We start from the raw sequence: 24,265 nt of genomic DNA, 5'->3' as shown, positions 1-24,265 counted from the left end.
ACCACTGAAATGAGAATCACAGGTCTAAATTTAACGGGATTATCCATAGTCCCCTTCTTGAATAATGAAGCAACATTAGCTACTTGTCAGTCCTCCAGGACCTGCTTGTAGCTAAAGGGGGCATGAAAATATTGGTCAAGGCCCCATCAATCTCTTTGCTTGTGTTTATTAATAACCTGGGGTATGTCCTATTATGCCATGGTGATTTATCCACTTTAATGCCCTTTAATAGAGCCAACACTGCCTCTTCCTTTACATCCAACTGCCCTAGTATGTCAATACACTCAGCACTGATCTCTCTATCCTCCACATCCTCCTTGGTAAATACTGATGTAAAGTGCTCATTATGGACCTCACCTACATCCTCTGCGTCCCCCCCCCTTTATCCTTGAGTGGTCCTACCCTCTCCCTAGTTATTCTTTTGCTTTTGATATATGTATAGAATGCCTTGGGATTTGCCTTAATCCTACTTGCCAAGGATTTTTCATGTTATCTCCTGGCTTTCCTAATTCCCTTCTTGAGTTTTTCTGACTTTATAATCCTCGAGGTTTCTGTTTCATTCTAGTTTCCTAAGCTGGACATACTTTTCCTTTTTCTTGACTAAATTCAACACCTCTGTTGACATCCAATGTTCTCTTATCTTGCCTTCCTTCTGAATGGAACATACTGTTATGTTTTGTAACTTCAAAACATTAAACTAATTGGAAGGAAAAGAAGCAGTCAAGGGATAGGGATCTATATCTTTGTCTTTTTACTTTAAGCGAGGCACACACATATTTCGTGGTAGTGTCATGACATATGCAATTCCTTTTTTTTTTACAGATAGCCATAATGAATTATATAAACAACAAAGAATGAAGAATGTTTAATCAAAAAATATATTTATAAGAATACTCAAATATTAAATTCACAATACTCCTCCCTACTTGGCTGTGAACTCCAACTCAATAGAGAATGCATCTCAAAGTATACACAGTTTATTATATAATATAGCTACTATATATAGACATCCACAGCATAGTAAATTTTAAATTATCCCCTTCAGGCCTAAAGGTTTAATCGCTGTGGAGGCTTTCTTACTTTTGTGGGATAACATCCTTCCTGAGAAGGGGGATCACTCTGCTTGGCAGGTGAGACTTGTGGCTGTGAAAACAATCTCAGGTTCTGGGGCTGCCTCTGTGGTGGTTGTAGGAGTTGATTCTAAGAATGCAGAATATGGTTCTGACAGCTCTGGACATCTTTCTTTTTCCTTTTTCTTCTAGTTTGTGCATCTTGATCTTGGGAAGGTACATTTGGTTCACTGGAGTATTCTCTTATTAATCCTTCTGTTGCTCCCTTTACAATCTGATCTGATCTCTCCTCTTGGTCTCCTCATCCACAACATCATCTGATGAGTCCTCTACTTTTGTATCTCCACTGACTCCTTTCTTTTTGGCCTTCCATTCTTCCAGTTGGGCTTTGGTCTTTGCATATACTTTTACAAGCAGCTTTTTGCCTCCCACTTGAAGTTCGTGCGATAACCTTAATGCACACAGTGAATTCTGGTTCTTTATACTCACAAAAGCCGAATGCTTGCAATTTTTGTGAAGCTCCCTGAGCGCTCTTCCAGCTAAAAAGCCAGGCTACATTTTGCAAGTAACTACCAGATTAAAATATCAGAAGTTTTCTCAGATATGTTGCCTACAAAAACTGTTAGAGTCGGACCACTGCTTTCATTACTTTCACAATTCCTCTGAGCAGCATGGTACTTCCTTGGTTCAATATGCTTTCCAACCAGAGAGACAAAGGTTGGCACCCACTTCTGTTTGCCCTCTATTGGGCAACAGTTCATGAAATACAGCAAGGAGACAGTTGTGGCATCATCCTTTCTTAATTTGCTTTTTGCAAGTTTCACTTGTAAATGTGCATTTCTCTGGTGTAAATGAGTCCTTGCCACAATGGTAACACAATTTGTTTAACCAGGCTGGTTTCTGTTTAGAGGTTGCAGTTTTGTTCACACTCACTTTCATTCCTGACTGCAACTTAATTGCATCTCTCTCTGGGGTTTCTATTGATACAGCTATCTCAACTGCTGTTTTAAGTTGTGCTTCAGCTAGGAGCTCTTTCTTGTTAGATTTCACAAACTAAATGATCTCTCGGTGCATCATCAAGCCCATTATTGAAATGACAGTGCTTGGACAATTCCTTCAATTCAGTGACATAAGCTGAAAGAGATTCCCCTTGCTTTTGATTCCATTTATGAAACCTAAAGCTTCCCGCATTATATTGTCACGTACCCCATGATGGGTTAAAGAACCAGCAGAGATGGAAAACACTTTGGAGTCCAGTATTGCTATTAACTAATAGTATTTATTAGTAGCTACGCAATACAGTAACATAAAATCAGATATATAAAACAAGTTAGCAATGTATATGTGTGTGTGTGGAAATATATGAAAGTCAAGCTTCTTCGAGTTTGGGGATAGTCTTACGATGATGAGTAAAGTTCAGTTCAGTTCATGGTGTTGAGTTGAGTAGTGACGGAGAGAGGGAGAGTGGGAGAGGTTTCAGTTTTCAGGTGAGCTGATGCCGTCAATCTTCCCGTTGTCCTCTGAAACCCTTTAGAAGTCACCAACTGTGACCACAACAAAGGGGACTGTTCTTCTGTGGTGGAATTATCAACCCAGGCGAGGGTTGGACACACAAACAACTCCCCATTGGTCATTCTCTTTTCACACTGCGAGAGCCTGATTGGTCCTCTAAAACCTACCTTTTCTGTGGGCACAACAAAGCTCATTCAGTGTCCAAAACCATGTGTCTCGGTCGATCATCTAACCTTCTATTTATCTCACCGTGCTGAATACCAACTGTCACTCAAGCAGCTCCTCCCTTCTCTAAGAATTTCCAAGCAGGCAGCGTCCTTGTAGAAATGTAAACATACTGTGAGCAGTCTTCGCCTGTCTCTCTCTTAAAACAAGATGTCGGTGTTAAATAACTCCCTCTCTCTCTTTTCAAAAGCACAGTTCATAGGGGTAATCGAGCACAGTTCGTAGGGGTAATTCAGGACCCTGTCACAATATTAACAATATCAGCAAAGCTCACTTCAGCTGATTTGGTTGGAGCAGTCAAACTTCGAAACAAACTGTATGCCTTTAAACCCAATGCAGTCAGCATAATTGGTATTCATTTCCCATTGGTTATTTCATTTGCTTCAAAGTATTGTTCAATTAGCTTAGTAGACAAAATCCAGTTATCTGTTGTGGAATCTACTGGTCAATCTTGCCAACGTAGCCAGCCATTTCTGCCTTTATTTTCTCATTATTATCACTCAGTACTCACTGTTTATGAATCTGTGATTTCTTCCATTTTTTTGCTTTTAAAAAAATCAATGTTGTCTTCCCTTACAAAGAACATATGCTGTGCTGTGCTTTTTTTAATACTCAAATATCTTGCTGCACTTCAACAGGTTGATGGTCATCTCAGGTTAATTTTAAAAATACCACATCATCACTGTCAGGTTTTGTGATTGCAAAACATTAAACTAATTGGAAGAAAAAGGAGCCAAGAGATGTTGGTTTAACTTCATATTTTCACTTTAAGCAAGGTGCACACATAACATCATGATATTTGCATTTTGCATATTTTTACATATAACCATATTGAATGATATAAACAACAAAGAATGCTTAATCAAACAGTATATTTATTAGATAACTCAAATATTACTGAAATACTAAATACTTAACACATACCTGTCTTTTACTCCTTGCAGTTAGTCTTTAAATACCTTCCACATGTCAAATGTGGACTTGCCCAAAAACAGCTGTTGACAATTAACTCCAGCTAGTTCCTGCCTAATGCTCTTGTAATTTGCCTTGTTCAGTCAAGCCTGTATGAGTTAAATACAGAGGGAAGTTCTTTGCTGATCAAGGAGATGCTAAGAATTTTGGATTGAGAACCTTGGAGACAGGTTAAAGTCAAGTTTATTACCATATGCACAACTATGTATATTGACAGGTGCAATGAAAAATTTAATTGCAGCAGTGTAACAGCACATATAAGCAACATTCACCAGACAGACATAAAACAATTTTTGCTAGAAAGAACACAATTAGAACAAAAGTTCATTTTAGTGCAAAGTTATCGAAGTGATCATCATATTGCTAAACTGTGGTGATTAGGATTGTGCTGATTAATGGTGAACTCATTTCTTCCTTTTCTGTATTTTAGGCAATTCTTGTTTGTTGTGCTTTTCACTACTTTCCTATTCAACTGTGTGGAATATGATGTGCTCTTTGCAAATAAGTTCATAAACCATACTGGATCGGGGTACCCGGAGAGGAATAAAGTCACTCTGCCTGATGCAATTCTACCCACTGAGGAATGTACTACAAGGTAAGAGCTGGTACTGGGTATGTGTTGCATAGACAAGGAGCTGAGCCAGACAGACAGATAGATGGATAGATCTATGAGAACCTAGAACAGCACAGTACAGGCCCCTCGCCCACAATGTTGTGCCAACCTTTTAACCTTCTCTCGGATCAATATAACCTTTCCCCACCACATAGTCCTCTCGTTTTTCTTTCATCTCATCCAAGTACTAACCTAAGATTTTTTTTAAATGTCCCTATTGTTCTGCCTCTACCACCACACCTGGCAGGTCATTTTACACACCCACCACTTTCTGTGTTTAAAGAAAAAACCTGCCTCTGACATCCTCCATATTCTTTCTTCCAATCACCTTAAAATTATGCCCTCTTCTATTTGCCATTTTCACTGTAAAAAGAATTCTAGATTCACAAACTGTTCGGGGTATCCGACAGTTCCTGGTGGACTGGGAAGGACTCGAACCCCAGGAACAGTGCTGTGTTCCTGAAAGGGACAACATGGATCTGGATCTCTACATGACTACCATTGTTGTCTCTCCGAGCAGCCTGGGTGATCAAGAGTTGGCCGTAGGGGAGGGGCCCTGTTACAACACACACCCAACCGCACCTGCTTCTGCCGTTTAGACACTCTAACTCTCTGGAGTACGGATAGCTGGCGCATCCCCTTTAAGGATTCAGGACTGTACCGCATATTGGCAGTCATGTTTTGGGTCCAAGATTTGAGTATTTAAAGAGTACCTGAAATGAGGTTCAGTCCTCAATCGTATGCCTAATCAGAAATATTGTCTAGTGTTTTGGTTTGCTCAGTTCTCATTCCAGCTTTTTCGGCACGGACTAGAAGGGCTGAGATGGCCTGTTTCCATGTTGTAAAAAGTCTCAGGCTGTCCACTCTGTCTATGCCTCTTATCTTATACACTTATGTCAAGTCATCCTTTGCTCCAAAGAGAAAAGCCTATAGTTCCGCCTATCCTCATAAGACATGCTCTCTAATCCAGGCAACATCCTAGTAAATCTTGCCTGCACCCTCTATAAAGTTTCTACATCCTTACTGTAATGAGGCAACCAGAAATAAACATAATATTCCAAGTGTGGTCTAACCAGAGCTTTAGAGTAAAAGTAACCCAGCAATTTCATGAACAGTTACCTGTGGAATGGAGATCTGTTGCAAATAATGAGCCAATATGCCATTGCTTTGTGATAATAAAGATAGAAAAGTACAACATTAGAATGACCATTTAGCTCATGATGCTGTGCAGATCTGAATTAATTGTATACTAAATGTCCTCCTGTGTAATATCTATATCTCCCCATTCTCTGTCTGAAGGGTATGGATAAGGTGGTCAGTCAGAGTCTTTTTTTATCCCAGGTTTGGGGAGTCCATAACTAGAGTGCACAGATAAGAGGGAAGAGATTTAACATGCCCGAGAGGTAACCTCTTTATACAGAGGGTGATGAGAACCTGGAATGAGCTGCCAGAGGACATGGTTGAAGCAGGTTCAATTGCATCAGTTACGAGGTATTTGGATAGATGTATAGAGAGGAGGGATAGATGTATAGAGGGGACAGGCTTGGAGAGTTTTGAGCAGCTGGAACTAACGTGGGGGGAGGGGTTGCTGTGGTTGGCATGGACCGGTAGGGCTGAAGGGCCTATTTCTGTACTGCATTACTCTAAAAGTAATCTAGCTTAAAGATGTTAAACTACACCATACCACTTGCTCCCACTGCTACCCCAATAATCCAATCCAAGCACCTACCACTCTATAACTTGCTGCTCACATACTTTTAAACTTCCTCCCCTGACCTTAAATACGTGTTCTTTGATTTTGTCATTTATACCCAGGAGAAAAGATTCTCACCGCCTGCCCTATCTTTGCCTCTTATAGTTTTAACAACCTCTTGTTGTATTTCCCCTCAGCCTCCAACACTCTAGGGCAGCCTTTCTCAACCTTTTTGCCCTGGAGGAACCCTTGAAATAACATTCAGGTCTCAGGGAACCCCTGCATAAAGAGCATTATATCTATAGCTCACGGTACAGTTGATCAGTAAGTTATATATATATAAAATCCAAAAATAATTGTCAATGCTCTTGAGTAAAGAATGAATTTTTAGCCAAATTTCCTTTGGTGGGGGGGGGGAACAGTTCAGTTTAGCTTTGCCATTCTTGAAGTTAATCTTTCTTTCCCTTTCATAAATTTTTGAAACTCATAAGGCAATCATAATAAATTTCTCAATTCTGAATCGAACTTGAGGTAACTTCGCACAGATTTCACCTTCAACTGAGATGACTATTTCTGTCCCTGCTCTTGCTGCTCGTTAACCAAGAAAAAGTTTGCTCACACATGTAGGAAGTTGAAAACTGCAGCAAAATATTCATTGCTTTCCTATGAATGGCAGGATATTCTTCTTTCACAGAAATCCAGAACTTGTCCAGGGCAGGTCAGTAAATCTCATCTTGAGTGCACGATCAGAATGTAACAGAAACATAACATAGAAACATAGAAATCTACAGCACGTTACAGGCCCATCAGCCCACAATGTTGTGCCGACCGTGTAACCTACTCTAGAAACTGCCTACAATTTCTCTACCACATAGCCCTCTATTTTTCTAAGTTCCATGTACCTATCCAAGAGTCTCTTAAAAGACCTCATCGTATCTGCCTCCACCACCTTTGCCAGCAGTGCATTCTACGCACCCAGCAGTCTCTGTGTGAAAAATTTATCCTGGATGTCCCCTCTATATCTACTTCTAAACACCTTAAAACTATGCCCCGCGTGTTAGCCATTTCAGCGCTAGGAAAAAGCCTATCCACACAATCAACACCTCTCATCATCTTGTACACCTATATCAGGTCAGCTGTCATCCTTTGTCACTCCAAGGAGAAAAGGTCAAATTGGGTGAGTCCATTCAATGCTCAGAAAACACACTTCATGCTCCTCAATAGCCTACTGTCCTCCCCTCATGCAATACAGCTCCCCTCATCCAATTATCAACGGTCTCCTCTATCTTGCATCAAAAACTCAGAATGGACTCAACCAAGTAAACATGGTCCAGCTGCGCGCTGCCATACTGGGCTGGAATTGCTAACAGGGCTACTCGGTCACTGCCCACCACTGAGCACTAGCATCACGCATTGCACCAAGTTCAAAAAACGAACCCCTAGTGACCTCTCTCATGGAACCTTGGCTGAGAAACCCTGCTCTAGGGAGAACAACCCAAGTTTGTCCAACTTTCCTTTTGGCATATACTCTGATCCAGGTAGCATTCTGGTAAACTTCTTGTGCACCCTTTTCACACTCTTTCCTGTAATGGGGTAACCAGAGCCACACACACTTCTCCAAGTCCTCATTGGCACCTCTGACTGGGCTGTGCTGAAATGCATTAGTGACGTGATGTTTTGCTCTGTGGATCCTGAGAACACTAGCTGTGTAGTGAAGTCAAGTCCTTACAAGTCCATGTTGCTAATTAGTGTGAGTCAACTTTTGAAAACTGACCTGCAGAGACAAATCTTAATACTTCATTGCTCTGCCAGGGAAATTTTGTTATTAATTCAAAACACTCTTCATGACTTTGTTATTGTCTGTTCCACAAATATTTCAAGGATACCAGGGAAAGCTTCTTAGCTTTTGAAGAGACTGGTTATCCTGACAGTGCAGAGCTTCCTCATTGTTCTGTTAGTGCTATACCCTTGATAGTACAATATGCCCTCAGCACTGCAACTCCAGCAGTATAGAGCTCCTTTATCATTGACACAAGATTATGCAGGTGCTGGAAATCTAGAGTAATACACCCAAAATGCTGGAGGAACTCAGCAAGTCAGGCAGCATCTATGGAGGAGAATAAAGTGATGATGTTTCAGGCCAAGACCTTCATCAGAAGTGGATAGGAAAGGGGCAAAAGCCAGGTTATGAAGGTGGGCGGAGTAGGTAGGGGTACAAGCTGGCTCACAATGTTGTGCCAACCATGTAACCTACATCACGTGCCAATGATAATAAACCTGATTCTGATGAAGAAACTGAGAAGCTGCCTAACTTGCTGAGTTCCTCCATTTCCAGCATTTTGTGTATGTTGCTTTATCGTCGTCTCTCTCAATATGATCCCTCTGACAGTGCCATACTCCCTCACTACTATGCTGGAGTGTGGGTGGGAGCTAAGCCTCCATACTGTTCAAAGTCAGAAATAATATTCATTAAGTCACTATGGCCATCTTAGTCACTGTTGGTAATTCCTGTTTCTTGGAGTCTTTGCAAATAGTTGCTCATGGGTGTCAGTTGTACTGAGCCAGAATGGGAGTGATAGAGTGTTGGAAGCAAAGTTGCTGGTGACCTTTAAGAACCGTCTAGGTGACCAATTGAATCATCTAGGCATAGAAAGCTGCATGTCAAGTACTGAAAAATGGGATTAATATGGATGTCTAGCCGAACTGAGCTAGTCCCATATGCCTGCATTTGGTCCGTATCTCTCTCAAACCTTTTCTATGTACCTGTCCAAATGTCTTTTAATTGTACCCACCTCTACCATATCCTCTGGCAGTTCATTCCCTATATCCATGAATTGTAGAAGCTTCTCTCTGAAGGGTGGAGGATGGGCAGGTAATGTTAGTCAGGAGGGTTGAAAGCTGTGCACTGAGATGTTTACTGAACCATTTTCTATGCTGTACCCAAATAAGGTGAGTCATTGGCAGGTTGCAGCAAAGTAGGAATGTTTACAATATATCATGTTGACGAATCATTGCTGACAGCCTCTGCTGGCTCCTTCGTTCCGTTAGTTTTTCTCAATATGATCCAGTCCAACTTTTGTCTCTCCACAAGCCCTGATGACCCCCCAACAAGCTCTCACTAGTGACACCCTCACCAACAAGTAACCAGGCTGTTGGGTTCAAGCCTGCTTCACAGAAATGAGTGCTAAAGCCCAGGCTGGCAGTCCTGGTGCAGTTCCGAGGAAGTTATCTTTCTAATGCAGGATTAAACAGGAGTCAGTCTGCCCTCTCTCTGCTGAAGGTAAAAAGATCTGACGGCAACATTTCAAGGAAAAGCATGTGAGTCATTCCTGGTGTCCTTGTCAAACATTTCCCACAAACAACATCACAAATAAGATCAGTCACACATCATTTTGGGTCCTTCAGAGTATTGAGCAATAGGGAGACCTTGGTGTGCAAATCCAAAGATCGTTGAACATAGAACATTTGACAGTATAGCGCATTAGAGGCCCTGTGGCCAAAGGTGTTGTGCTGACCTCTTAACCTGCTCCACAATCAATCTAACCTGTCTCTCTCACGTAGCCCACGGTCCTCCATTTCCTTTCACCTTTGTGTTTATCTGAGAATCTCTTAAATGTCCCTAATGTGTCAACTTCAGCCACCATCCCCATGAGTACATTCCAGGCCCCCACCATGCTGTTTTTTAAAAAAAAAACTGCCTCTGATATCTCTCCTAAATTCCTCCACACACCTTGAACAGATGTCTAATTATATTAGCCATTACCACCCAGCAGTGCATTCCATATCTCTACCATTTTCATTGTAAAACAAAAAATCTCTGACATCACCCCTAAGCTTTCCTTCATACATGTTATAAGGATGCCCTCTGGTATTAGCCATTGTCACCCTGGGAAACGGTACTAACTGTCCACTCAATCTATGCCTCTTATAATCTTATACACCCTTACTGAGACGCCTCTCATCTTCTTTTGCTCTAAAGAGATAAGCCTGAGCTCACTCAACCTTTCCTCATAAGACGTGTTCTCTAAACCAGGCAGCATCCAGGTAAATCTCTGCACTCTTTCTAGTGCTTCTGCAACCTTCCAATAATGAGACAACCAGAATTGAACACAATACTCCAACTGTGGTCTAACCAGAATTTTATAGAACTGCAAAATTACCTCATGGCTCTTGACCTCAATTCCCTGATTTATGAAGACCATTGCACCATATGCCTTCTTAACCACCCAGTCAACTTGCACAACAACCTTGAGGAATCTATGGATGTGGACCCCAAGATCCCTCTGTTCCTCGACACTGCTTAGTATCATGCCATTCACCCTGAACTCGGCCTTCAAGTTTAACCTTCCAAAATGAATCACTTCGCACTTTTCAAGATTGAACTCCATCTGTCACTTCTCAACCCAGCCCTGCATCCTGTTAATGTTCCGTTGTAACCTACAACTACCTTTGAATTGAAGGTGGCAAATTGGAGAGGTAATGTGGCAGATATGATACTGGACTTCATTGGTTGGGGCTTTGAAAACAAGGGCAGGGATGTTATTTTATGTTCCATCTTGATGAAACATTGGTCAGACCTTAGCTGGAGTATGTGTGCAGTTCTGGTTACCACATTAGAAGCTGGATTCGATGGACAAGGTACAGATGAGATTCACCAGGACATTCCATGGGATTGTTTCAGTTATGAAGAGACAGTGGAGAGGCTGAGTCTATTCCCCTGGTGCAGAGGATGTTAGTGTGGCGTGTGGCCAAGTGGTTAAGGCGTTGGACTAGCGATCTGAAGGTCATGAGTTCAAGCCCCCGCTGAGGCAGTGTGTTGTGTCCTTGAGCAAGGCACTTAACCACACACTGCTCCAGTCCACCCAGCTGAAAATGGGTACTGGCAAAGTGCTGGGAGTAAACCTCGCAATAGACTGGCATCCTATCTGGGCGGGGGGAGTCTGGTACTCTCAGTCGCTTCATGCCACGGAAACCGGCATAAGCACCTACCTGACAAGCCTATAAGGCTCGGGACAGAATAAATTTAACTTTTTAAGGAGTAAGAAACTTAGAAATGACTTGGGAGGGATCTTCTTCACCCAAAGAGTGCTGAACACCTGGAATGCACTGCCAGAGAGGGTGGTGGAGGCAGTGTCACTGACAGCATTAAAGGGTCTAGATGAGTGCTTGAATTGCCAAGACATTGAAGGCCAAGGGCAAATACTGGAAAATGGGATCAATATTGATGGGTCAGCATAGATCTGGTGGGCAGAATGGCCCGTTCCTGTGCTGTATGAGCCTCTGATGCCATGTGATATGAATATTGTAGAAAAATAATTATGTCTTTTCTTTCAAAGCAATAATTCAACACGTTTGTCTCCAAGTGAAAACTACTTAAACACTAACTTTGAGCCTGTTTAGAAACATTATATGCTATGAATAGGCAGAGTTGCTGTGTGGCTCCTGTTGAGAAGCAGCTGCTGCCCTTACTCAGCTGTCAGCCATTTATCTTCAGTGAAGCCAGTGAGTGTGATATTGCTTAGCACCAAAGATCCGGAGATAGACTACTACTTCTCCCTCACACTTCAACTGGTGAGGCAAGATGCCAATGTTTAGTCTAAAATCTCCCTGGGACAAGATCTCACGAAATGACTACTCTACTACCCCTCCTGTTGCAATGGGCCAGCCCTCCAAAACACCTGGGCAGGATGACCTGCCCTCTGCTTTAACCACTCTGTTGGCCAATAGCTCTGAACCTCCCCCTCCCCCCTCCCCCTCCTTCTTGTAGATGTCTTTGATGGTGGAGGGAGATAAACCCATTCTGGAACTGGATGAGTTCCGCTGCTGTAATCTCTTGTGTTCCCATGCATTAGAGTTTCCATGGAAGGCTGTGATGTAGCCCATACAGTCAAAATGCTTTCCACTATACATCTGTTGAAGTTTGTCAAGGAACAGACTCCTCCAGGGATTTGCATTATGCCAGCTGCCTGTCCCTAACCTATTCTCCTTCCTTTTTTTTCACTGGAGCCTAAAAAAACTCTCATCAAACAGTGTTCCCTAATTCTGCTGGCCCAGCGCTTCACTTTAAACAGAACATGCTGACCCTGAACTCTTCCTGTCTCACTTTTAAGCATCCCACTTGCCAGGTGTCCATTTACTTGCAAAAAGCCTGTCCCAATTAGCTTTTCTATAAATTTCAGTGCAGGTTTGGCCTCTTTTATGTTTCGACTGTAGGAGGTTGCTTCAACTGGAGACATGTATAAAGAAGGAAGGGGCAATGAGAATGCAGGGAGTTTTGGGGACAGAAGTCCAAAGCTCAGGACACTAACTGCAGAATGCATGGGCACCAGTGGGTGAGCCACAGAGTTCACAAGAGTTTCAAACTCAAGAAGTAGAGAGAATTCAGAAAATTCTACAGGTGGAAAGGAAAAATGCCATGATGGGATTTGGGGAAAAAAATATAAGGCTCTAATGGATTTGGTGGAGACAACAAACAGGATTGATGGGATTAATTGGAACAGGTGTGTTAGGGTTTTGGCAGCATTCTGATTAGCCTGAACAATGAGCAAAGTTGGGGACGAGTCAGGAGTGCTTTGGAATTGAACGCAGCAGGCCAGGCAGCATCTCTAGGAAGAGGTACAGTCGACGTTTCAGGCCGAGACCCTTCCTCAGGACTAACTGAAGGAAGAGCTAGTAAGAGATTTGAAAGTGAGAGGGGGAGGGGGAGATCCAAAATGATAGAAGAAGACAGGAGGAGGAGGGATGGAGCCAAGAACTGGACAGGTGATTGGCAAAGGGGATATGAGAGGATCATGGGACAGGAGGCCCGGGGAGAAAGACAAGGAGTGGGGGAACCCAGAGGATGGGCAAGGGGTATAGTCAGAGGGACAGAGGGAGAAAAAGGAGAGTGAGAGAAAGAATGTGTGTATAAATATAAATAACAGATGGGGTACGAGGGGGAGGTGGGGCCTTAGCGGAAGTTAGAGAAGTCGATGTTCATGCCATCAGGTTGGAGGCTACCCAGACGGAATATAAGGTGTTGTTCCTCCAACCTGAGTGTGGCTTCATTTTTACAGTAGAGGAGGCCGTAGATAGACATGTCAGAATGGGAATGGGATGTGGAATTAAAATGTGTGGCCACTGGGAGATCCTGCTTTCTCTGGCAGACAGAGCGTAGGTGTTCAGCAAAGCGGTCTCCCAGTCTGCGTTGGATCTCGCCAGTATATAGAAGGCCACATCGGCAATCACCTGGCCTGCTGCGTTCACCAGCAACTTTGATGTGTGTTGCTTGAATTTCCAGCATCTGCAGAATTCCTGTTGTTTGTGCTTTGGAATTGTTGGCACAGGTGAGGATTTCATAAATGGGTGAACTGAGATGGGAGGAGAGGTGAGAGCAAACTTCTGATAAAGACACAGGTATGAGGTCAAGCTGACCCTCTGATGAGATATGACTTCATGATGGTGAGCAGGCTGGTACAGTTTCAAACCATTGTCAGGAAGAGAGATGGGGTTATCCTGATGCATTGAGTAGATAGCCTGCTGATACTGTATTATACACAAGGATAATGTACTCTTGTTTCCTGTTGATACTGTACATTCAGGTGATCCTTCCGGAAATGTAAGTATCCCTGGGGAGAGTAAAAAAAACTGCTGGCCCATTGTCAGATAAATAATAGCATTTAAATGAGAAGTATAGATCATACAGTTTGTTGCTGTAGGACATGTTGAGCTGAGTCTTTGTTTTTATATCAAACCGTTCTAATTTTTCACCTGCATGCACATGTGTGCAGGGGATAATTCAGTGACTAACAATTCAATAGAATGAGTACCAGTCCCTCATCACAAGGAAATTTAGTGAACATTACCTCATTATCCCTTGATTCCACCATTTATTTATTAAAATCAGTTTTATTATCACTGACGCATGTTATGAAATTTGTTGTTTTATGACAGTACAGTGCAGGACAAAAATGGCTATGAATTACAATAAGAATGTATAATACGATAAATAAACAGTGCCAACATAGTGAGATAGCTCATGGACTATTTAGAATTTTGATGACCAGTTGAAGAAATTGTTTCAAAATATTGATTGTGCCTACTCAGGCTCCTGTACCTCCTCCCTGCTGGTGGTAATGAGAAGAGGGCGTATTCCAGGTGGTGAGGGTCCGTCATAACCTTTTGAAGATGTCCTCTATGGTGGGGAGGCTAATGCTCTTGCTGGAGCTGGCTGAGCTTACAACTGTCTGCAACTTCTTCCAATCCTGTGCATTTATATCTTTGTACTGCTGCAAAATAACAAATTTCGTGTCATATAATCTGATTCTGTAGCTCCAGAGACCCGGGGGAGAAGAGACAAAGTGGATGGGGTCGTGGGTTTTTTGACAATACTGGCTCCTTTACTGAGGTAATGAGAAGCATAGACAGACTCTATGGAGAGGAGATGTGTTGAGTAATGTCCACAATTCTCCGTAGTTTCTTGCTATCATAGGCAGAGCAGTTGCCATATCAAGCTGTGATGCATCTGGATAGATGAAATCTATGGTGCATTGATAAAAATTGGTGAGCACCAAAGAGGACATGACAAATTTCTTTAGCTCCTGAGGAAGTAGAGGTGCTGTTGAGCTTTCTTGGCCATGAGATCAATGTGGTTGGACCAATTCAGGCTATTGATGATGTTCACACTTAGGAACATGAAGCTTTTAACGCTCTCAACCTCAACACCATTGATGTAGACAAAAGCACGTGCACTGCCTTCTTTCTGAAGTCAATGACTGGCTCTTCAGTTTTGTTGACAGCTTGTCATTATGACGCAATATCACTAAGCTGTCTGTTCTTTCCTGTACTCCAACTCATCATTATTTAAGATGCAGCCCACAACTGTAATGTGTTGTGCAAATTTGTTGATGGGGTTAGAGCAGAATATGACCACTCAGTGTACAGTGAATCGAGTAGGGGGCGAAGGACACAACCTTGTGGGCACCAGTGTTCAGAATAATTGTGGTGGAGGAGTTGTGGTGTTACTGCCCATCCTTACAGATTCTAATTTGCTGGTCTGGAAGTCAAAGATGCAGTTGCAAAGGGAGTCGTTTAGCTTTGGGTCTCTCAGTTTGGTGATGAGTTTGTTTGCAATTACAGTATTGAAGGCTGTGAGCCAGTAACTGTCTTGCATGCAATTCAGAAAGAGCAGTCTGGTCTGTTGAGAACTTGCAGTAAACACGTCTTTTTATGTGGTTGCTTTTATGGTGTAAGCTCACAGATTACCTGATTTATTTAAATAGGTTTACCTGGTAGGATTTGAACCCCCTACCCCGATATTCAAACTAATTAATCAAGGTTTTTTTTAATAACAATTAGTTTCCTTTGTGGAAGGGAACAAACTCTGAAAACCCAAGCTTGTACCAGATTAGGTCACAGGAGAAAGGTATAACTCATGAAATATAAAACAGTAATTTAAATACATTAAAAATCATTGGTATATATAATATACACACACATATAGTTTTACTCTGTTGACTGTTGTTGCTGGAATGGATAATGCCTTGCGAATTAATTTTAATGTTACCTTTTTCTGCTTCTCTTCTAGGATTCGAAACAATGGCTGGATTATCTTCCTCCTGATCATGGCTGCTGTCTTCTGGGTCTATCGGTTGGTCAAAGTTATCTGCAACCTCTTGAGCTACTGGGAAATCAGAACATTCTACATTAAAGCATTGAAGATTCCCACGGTATAGCCCACAGCTCACATGGGGACTGTTTAGAAAGCTTCAATGTACCCAGTGATCTGATGTATCGATGTGTTAGTGAGGAGGGCGATGGGTCCTTCTGGTAGTTTGATATGGTTGAGGGCCTCACTGGGTAATCTTAGAGAAGAACTCCTCTGTTACTGCTGTGGTAAACTGTAGTTTACCTTTCCCAGTTCAAACACCCACATCAGTTCCCCTCATGAATGGTTAGCATTGGGATCAGTTCTCAGAGCCCATGTTTGCACATTGGAGCTTTTTTGAAAAATTTTTATTAATGTTCCCACCCCACTATTTTTCTTATGTATCCTTTTTCCCTTGATGGGATTTGGCTTTTGATTGGATTATTGTCGTATCTACTAGGGTACAATGAAATTCTGTGCTCATGTTAAGCTCACATAGTTAAACAATACACAGAGTAATGGAGGTTCATTTTGTCATCGAAAATTCATCTTAAAAAAAATACAAACTTTTACAGATTTTGGAAGTATCCTACTGGTTGCATGATGGCAATTCAAGTGCACGAAAACATAAAAATCTGAGGTGCAAAGGGCTTGTGAGTCCTTGTGCAGAATTCCCTAAAGGTTAACTTGCAGCTTGAGTCTGTGGTGAGGAAGGCAAATGCAATGTTAGCATTCTTTTCAAGAGGACTAGAATATAAGAGCAAGGATGTAATGTTGAGGCTTCACAAAGCACTGCTGAGGCCTCACTTGGAGTACTATGAGCAGTTTTGGGCCCCTTATCTTAGGAAGGATGTGCTAAAACTGGAGAGAGTTCAAAGGAGGTTCACGAAAATGATTCCAGGATTGAATGGCTTGTCATATGAAGAGCATTTAATGGTTCTGGGCCTGTATTCACTAAAATTCAGAAGAATGAGTGGTGACCTAATTGAAATCTATCAAATAGTGAAAGGCCTTGATAGAGTGGATGTGGAGAGGATGTTTCCTATGGTGGGAGAGTCTAGGACCAGAGGACGCAGCCTTAGAATAGAGATGTGTCCTTTTAGAATGGGGATAAGGAATTTCTTTAGTCAGTGTGCTGAATCTGTGGTATTCGTTGCTGCAGGCAACTGTGGAGGCCAAGTCTTTATGTTTATTTAAGGCAGAGGTTGATGGGTTCTTGCTTGGCATAATCTTATGGTCTTATAAAAACTACTGGTTCCCATAGCTATCTTGACTATACCTCTTCCCATCCTAGCTCCTGTAAAAATTCTATTCCTTTTTCTCAGTTCCTTGGTCTCTGTCACGTATGTTTCCAGGATGAGGCTTTCCAGGACATCAGAGATGTTCTGCTTCAAAGAACAGGATTTCTCTTCCACCATTGATATTGCCGTCACCCACATCTCCTCCATTTCCCAGACACCTGCAATCACTCCATCTTTCCACTGCCTTAAAAGGGATAGGAGTTCCTCTTTTGTTGCCTCAGTTTTTTTGCACTACGTTACTTCCCATTTTTCTATTTTCTATTTGTGATTTATAATTTAAATGTTTAATATTTACTGATTTTTACTATTTTTAATATTTAATATTTGTAATCCAGGGAGTGGGAAGTGCAGAATCAAATATCACTGTGATGATTGTACATTCTAGTATCAATTGTTTGGCGACTATAAAGTATAAAGTCACCTACCACCCCATGAGCCTCTGCATTCAACATGTCATTCTCCACAACTTCGGCCATTTCAATGGGATCCTACCACCAAACATATCTTTACCTCCCCCTCTCCCCCTACCTGCCCCACTCTCCACTTTCTGCAGGGACCACTCCCTCTATGATTCCCTTGTCTATTCATTCCTCCCCACTAATTTTTGCAATGGACAAGAATGGTACAGCTGCCCATTCACCTGCTTCCTCACCTCAATTCAGGGCCCAAAACAATTTTTCCAAGTGAGGCATCACTTCAACTGTGAATCTGTTGGGGTTGTCTACTGTATCCAGTGCTCCCAATGCAGCCTCCATTGGTGAGACCCAACATAAATTGGGGGAACTGCTTTGACAGGTACCTCTGCTTCGTCTCCAAAACACAGAATTTCTGGATGGCTGACCATTTGAATTTCTATCCCCATTCCCATTCCGACGTATTGGTCCTTGGCCGCCTCTTCTGCTTTTTTATTCAAGTCCTCTTGAAAATCACCTTTGCCCTCCTCACCACCAGCTCAACCTACGATCTTTATGGAATCGTGCCCGAGGACTATCAAGTCCCTTTGCATTTTAGATTTTTGAATTTTCTTTCCACTTAGAAAAGAGTCGACATTTTTATTTCTTCTACCAAAGTACATGACATTCATTTCCCAAAAGTGTATTCCATCTGCCACTTCTTTGCCCATTCTCCTAATCTGTCTAAGTCCTTCAGTAGCCTCTCTACTTCCTCAAAACTACCTGCCCCTCCACCTGCCATCATATTGTCTATAAATTTTGCAACGAAACTATCAATTCCATCATCCAAGTCACTGACATATAACATAAAAAGAAGCAGTCCCAACACAGATCGCTGTGGAACACCACTAGTCACCGGCAGCCAACCAGAAAAGACTCCCTTTATTCCCACTCTTTACCTCCTGCCTGTCAGCCTCTGTTTTATCCATTCCAGTACCTTTCCTGTAATGAGCTCGTACCTTGTCAAAGGTCTTCCGAAAATCCAAGTACACAACATCCACTGATTTTCTTTGGTCTCATCCTACTTAGTATTTCTTCAAATAATTCCTTTGGAATTCCCTTGACGAAACCATGCTGACTACAGCCTATTTTATCAGGTACTTCCAATCACATGTACTTCTAACCACATATGTAACAAACAAATCCAACATCTTCCCAACCACTTAGGTCAGACTAACTCATCTATAATTTCCTTTCTTCTGTCTCTCTCCCTTCTTGAAGAGTGGAGTAATATTTGCAATTTTCCAGTCTTCTGAAACCTTGCCAGAATTTATTGATTCCTGAAATATCATTACTGATATTTTCATGATCTCATCAGCTACTTCTTTCAAAATCCTGGGGTGTAGACCGTCTGGTCCAGGTGACCTATCTACCTTCAGACCCTTCAGTCTCCCAAACACCTTCTCCCTAGTAATGGCAACTTCACACACTTCCACCCCCCGACACTCTCGAACTTCTGGCATACTGCTAGTGTCTTCCACAGTGAAGACTGATGAAAAATACTTATTCAGCTCATCTGCCATTTTCTCTTTCCCCATTGCTACCTCTCCAGCATTTGCCAGCAGTCCAATATCTACTCTCACTTCTCCTTTACACTTTATATATCTGAAGAAACTTTTGATATCCTCTTTAATATTATTGACAAGCTTACCTTCGTATTCTATCTTTTCCTTCTTTATGACTTTTAATAGCCTTCTGTTAGTTTTTAGCTTCCCAATCCCCTTACTTCCCACTAATTTTTTCTCTGTTATATGCCCTCTCTTTAGCTTTTATGTTGGCATTGACTTCTCTTCTCAGCCACAGTTGCATCATCCTGCTTTTAGAATACTTCTTTGGGATGTATCTATCCTGCACATTCCGAATTGCTTTCAGAAATTCCAGCCATTGCTGTTTTGCCATCATCCCTGCTGGTGTTCCTTCCAATTAATTTTGGCCAGCTCCTCTCTCGTTCCTCTGTAATTACCTTTATTCCACTGTAAAACCAATACATCTGACTTTAGTTTCTCCTTCTCAAATTTCAAGGTGACTTCTATCATATTATGATCACTGGTTTCTAAGGGTTCTAATCAGTTCCAGCTCATTGCACAACACCCAGTCCAGATTAGCTGATACCCTAGTGGACTCAACCATGAACTGCTCTAAAAAACCATCTTATAGGCATTCTACAAACTCCCTTTCTTGGGATCCAGCACCAACATGTTACTTCTGTTTGAAGGTCTGTATATTACTCCCATCAAGGTCTTTTTACCATTACAGTTTCTTAGCTCTACCCACAACGATACTGTACCTTCTGATCCTGTGTTACCTCTTTCTAATGATTTGATTTTTTTTTAACCAACAGAGCCACCCTATCCCCTCTGTCTACCTGCCTGTCCTTTCAATACAATGTATAATCCTTGGACATTAAGCTCCCAGCTATTATCTTCTTTCAGCCATGATTCAGTGATGCCCACAATGTCATACATGCCAGTCAGTAACATCCAAGTCTGTAAACTGTGCTACAAGTTCATCTACCTTATTCCATATACTATGTGCATTCAAATTTAACATCTTTAATCCTGTATTCATCACTTTTTTCAATTTGCCCTCTTTTACATTGCAGCTCATCTCATTGTCTGCAATTATTTCCAATCATCAGCCTCTCCTTGCTGGCAGTCTCACTACACACTGTTTGTAAACCCATCCTACCCCTTCCTCAGCCCCATCCTCCTGCCAAATTAGTTTAAACTCTCTAGCAAATCCATCCACAAGGGGGATATTTGTTCAGTTGTAACCTGTCCCTGGTGTAGATATAGTTACTCTGGAGACTGAAAATGTTCCAGAATTCCCACATCTCACACACAGAACTCAATTCAGCCCCTGGAGCCATCCTTGCTGCTTTAGCTGTGCCCTAACAGATGAGAATAAAGAAGAAGAAACTTACCAGTTACTTGGCTTGTCCAAGCCTGATGAACCAAAGCCACTCCAAAACTGGCCCACTCACTTAATGGCTGCTCCACTTGCCCCTGCCTTATTTTTATTTGCCCTTTCTATTGATTCCTATTTACTTATTGGGCACAGTCCAACTCTGAAAACTGCTGTAAAGTATTACCTTTTTAAATTTATGTGTCTTGTGCTGTCTGTGACTGTTGGTTCTGTGTTTTGCACCTTGGCCCCAGAGTCTTGTTTGTCTGTATTCATGGGTATTCATATATGGTTGAATGTCAGTTAAACTTGAACATGTACATGTGCATATGGCAGTAAACTTGATCTTGAATTTGACTTTGAAAAGATATAACAACCTGGATAAAAACAACAAAATGATGCAAAGATTCAGGTTGAGTTTATTGCCTTATGCACAAGTATATGTATGCACAGGTGCAATGAAAAACTTGCTTGCAAAGCATCACAGGCACATAGCATCAGATAAACAGCATTCCCAAGTAAAACATAAATGATGTACAATTTTGACAAGAAAGGACACCATTAAAACAATGTCCATTTTATTACAAAGTGGTTATGTGTTGCTAAGCTGTGCTGATCTGGAATTTGCTGATTGGTTTAAGAAATGAATAGTTGAAGGGAAGTAGCTATTCTTGAACTACTTAATTCCAGTGACCCAGTTTCAATTTCACCACTGTTTGGAAGGAATTTGTATGTTCTCTCTGTGATTGTGTGTGTTCCCTCCAGATGCTCCGGTTTCCTCCCACATTGTAGAGTGTATGGGTTAATAACATTAGTAGGTTAATTTGTCACATGTTTGCAATTTGGCGGTGCAGACTTGTTCAGCCAGAAGGGCCCGTTACCATACTGTATCTCTAACCAAAAGAGTAAAATTTTAAAAACAGGATAACTGAGAGAGGTAGCATTAAGAATCCAAGAACGTGGCAGCTCCACCAAAAGGTGGAAGACAGAAAAGGTGAGTGACGGGGGTGGCAGGTATCCTTCATGAGACTCATTATCCATTGGGTTAGTATAGCCTGTGGCCTGGTAACATGTAGGTTGAAGCTATAAAACGTCAGAACAGAATTAGGCCATTCAGTCTGTGCCGCCATTCAATCAAGGCTGATTTATTTTCCCTCTCAACCCCATTCTCCTGCCTTTTCCCTGTGACCTTTGATGCCTTTATTAATCAAGAACCTACCAACCTCTGCTCCAAGTGTTGAATGAGAATCAGGTTTATTATCACTGACATACTGTAAGTCGTGAAATTTCTTGTTGTGCGGCAACAATACAGTGCAATAAATACAGTAAAATATACTATAAATTAGAATAAGAAATGCGTGTAGGCTAGTGCCTATGATGAAGCTGGCTGAGACCATAACCCTCTGCAGCTTTTTCTGAGTTGACTGAGTTAAGTACCTAAATATCCAAAGACTTGGCCTGCACAGCCATCTGTGGCAACGAATTACACAGATCTATCACCCTCTGGCTAAAGAAATTCCTCCTCATCTTTGTTACAAAGAAACGCCCATGTGTTCTGAGGATGTGCCCCCTGGTCTTAGGCCCTCCCACTTCTGTGATCATACTCTCCGTGTCAACTCTGTCTAGGCTTTTACCATGTTCTGCATTCTCATGTGAATCTTGTGGGGCAGTGACTGAGAAGGTGGCTTTTCTTTCCCTTGCAGATCGAGCTGTGCAATTATACATGGCAGGAGGTGCAGGCTCGCCTGATCCAGCTGCAGCGGGAGCACCAGATGTGCATCCACAAGAAGGAGCTGACGGAGCTGGACATTTACCACCGCATCCTGCGCTTCAAGAACTACATGGTGGCCATGGTGAACAAGTCTCTGCTGCCCGTCCGCCTCAGCGTCCCGTTCCTGGGCGACATCGTCTTTTTTTCCCAGGGCCTGAAGTACAACTTTGAACTGATCTTCTTCTGGGGCCCTGGCTCCCTGTTCCAGAACAAGTGGAACCTTCATCCCAAGTATAAGCGCTCCGGCAGCCGCTTGGAGCTGGCCCAGCAGCTCAGCCGGATGGTGCTGCTGATGGGTGTTGCCAACCTCTTGCTCTGCCCCTTCATTCTAGTCTGGCAGGTCCTGTATGCCTTCTTCAGCTACACAGAGGTGATCAAGAGGGAGCCGGGTAGCTTGGGAGCCCGTCGCTGGTCCCTGTTCGGCCGCCTTTACCTCCGGCACTTCAATGAGTTGGATCACGAGCTACAAGCCCGCCTCAGCCGTGGCTACAAACCTGCTGCCAAATACATGAACTCCTTCACTTCGCCACTGCTGATGGTCATTGCCCAGAACCTGGCCTTCTTCTCAGGCTCCATCCTGGCCGTCCTGATCGCCCTCACTGTCTACGATGAGGATGTGCTGACGGTTCAACACATCCTGACTGCCATTACGGTGCTGGGCATTGTAGTGACGGTGTGTAGGTAAGGAACGGGGGTTGGGTGGCTGGTGACTCACACCAGGCAAGGACAGGACCACTGTGCGAATGGGGAACTCCAAAACACCAGAAACCAGAGTCTATGGACCCTCATTCCAGACTGCAACTGTAGTTCTTCCACTGCACTAACCTATCCAGGTGTTACAGGGTAGAGTTCCCTCTACGCCACACCATCACATATACACGCTCCTGAAGCAGGCTGAACACGGGACAGATACAGAGTAAAGCTCTGCCCCATCACACAGACTTAAAGCAGAAACAGAATGGGATAGACATAAAAACTTCCTTCTATCTTGTCTCATTACAGCCAATGACAGGCACAGGGTAAAGATCTATACCATCCCCTCCCATAAAGAGGGGAAGATCCCTCTATACTATCCCATCACACACTCCCAGGGTCAGACACGATGAACCTCCATCTGCTCTGTCCCATCACTTACTCCCAGGATCAAACAGAGACTGAACCTCCTTCTCACCATCCCATCAGATACAAAATGAAGCTCCCACCACATCATCTTATCACACAATCCAGGGATTAGACAGAAAGTGAAGCTCCCTCTACACTATCCTGACACACATCTGGGGTATGGACTAAATGTAGAGCAAAGTTTTCTCCACAATGTTTCATCTATTGCGACCAGACACAACCCCAGTTTTGAATGGCCAAACAGAGTAATTTCCACTCTTGTCTGGGGCACTGGTTGTCTCACTACTTGTGTTCCTGAAATGAGCCCTGATATGTGGCTGTGTTGCTTTCTGTCTCTTCAGGTCTTTCATTCCGGATGAATACATGGTGTGGTGCCCAGAGCAGCTTCTGCAGTGTGTTCTTGCCCACATTCACTACATGCCTGACCATTGGAAAGGAAACGCAAATAAATCAGAGACCCGGGATGAGATGGCACAGCTCTTCCAGTACAAAGCGGTATGGCAGTATCTGAATTCTACCCTGGGGGGAGAGCTCAACAGGGTCCACCAGAGCACGTGGCATCAGGAGAGGAGGTTCTGCATTTCCTTAACACCTTTCACTACTTTAGGACACCCCCAGTTCTCTCTTAGCCACTGAAACCCTTTTGAAGTGTGCTCACTATAACACAGCTGTATTATGTGCAGCAGTGTGACTGCAGTAGGTGTTTTGTTTCATTTGTGGATTGGGGTTAACTATTGATCCCTGGAGACCAGGGAGAAGCCCTTGAGTTTGTCACCTGAGGGACCAGATGTACCCCTGTCATCTGAAGTGCCTCATTTGAGAATTGGCAGCTCAGCAGAGCAATGTCCTTTTGATGTGGTACTCCTTCAGTGCTTCCATTCCACAGTACAGGGTCCCATTAGCACTGCACCTCCAACTGTGCTTCACTCCTTTCTAACTGTGCCACCAGAATTCAGCAATCCCTCAGTTCCTTCCCCTGACAGTGAAGTGCCAGGTGCTAACTCT

The 24,265-nt window shown here is 42.7% G+C and overlaps 1 protein-coding gene across 4 annotated transcripts in view; it reads left to right on the top strand.

Annotated features, from left to right (window-relative positions):
* The window catches only part of atg9b (autophagy related 9B), a 72,835-nt gene that overhangs the window by 33,821 nt on the left and 14,749 nt on the right, over positions 1-24,265 (top strand). For all 4 annotated transcript variants that reach the window (XM_072257089.1, XM_072257096.1, XM_072257103.1 and 1 more), the window contains 4 exons: positions 4,210-4,374; positions 15,651-15,792; positions 22,071-22,819; positions 23,602-23,755. In XM_072257089.1, coding sequence (XP_072113190.1) covers positions 4,210-4,374; positions 15,651-15,792; positions 22,071-22,819; positions 23,602-23,755 — 1,210 coding nt within the window. The remainder of the gene's footprint in view (positions 1-4,209; positions 4,375-15,650; positions 15,793-22,070; positions 22,820-23,601; positions 23,756-24,265) is intronic.

This window comes from Mobula birostris, chromosome 1 (assembly GCF_030028105.1).
Source record: "Mobula birostris isolate sMobBir1 chromosome 1, sMobBir1.hap1, whole genome shotgun sequence".
Classification (NCBI taxonomy): domain Eukaryota; kingdom Metazoa; phylum Chordata; class Chondrichthyes; order Myliobatiformes; family Myliobatidae; genus Mobula; species Mobula birostris.
Note: the sequence above shows the minus strand (reverse complement) of the source record. Positions and strands in the feature narration are given on the sequence as shown.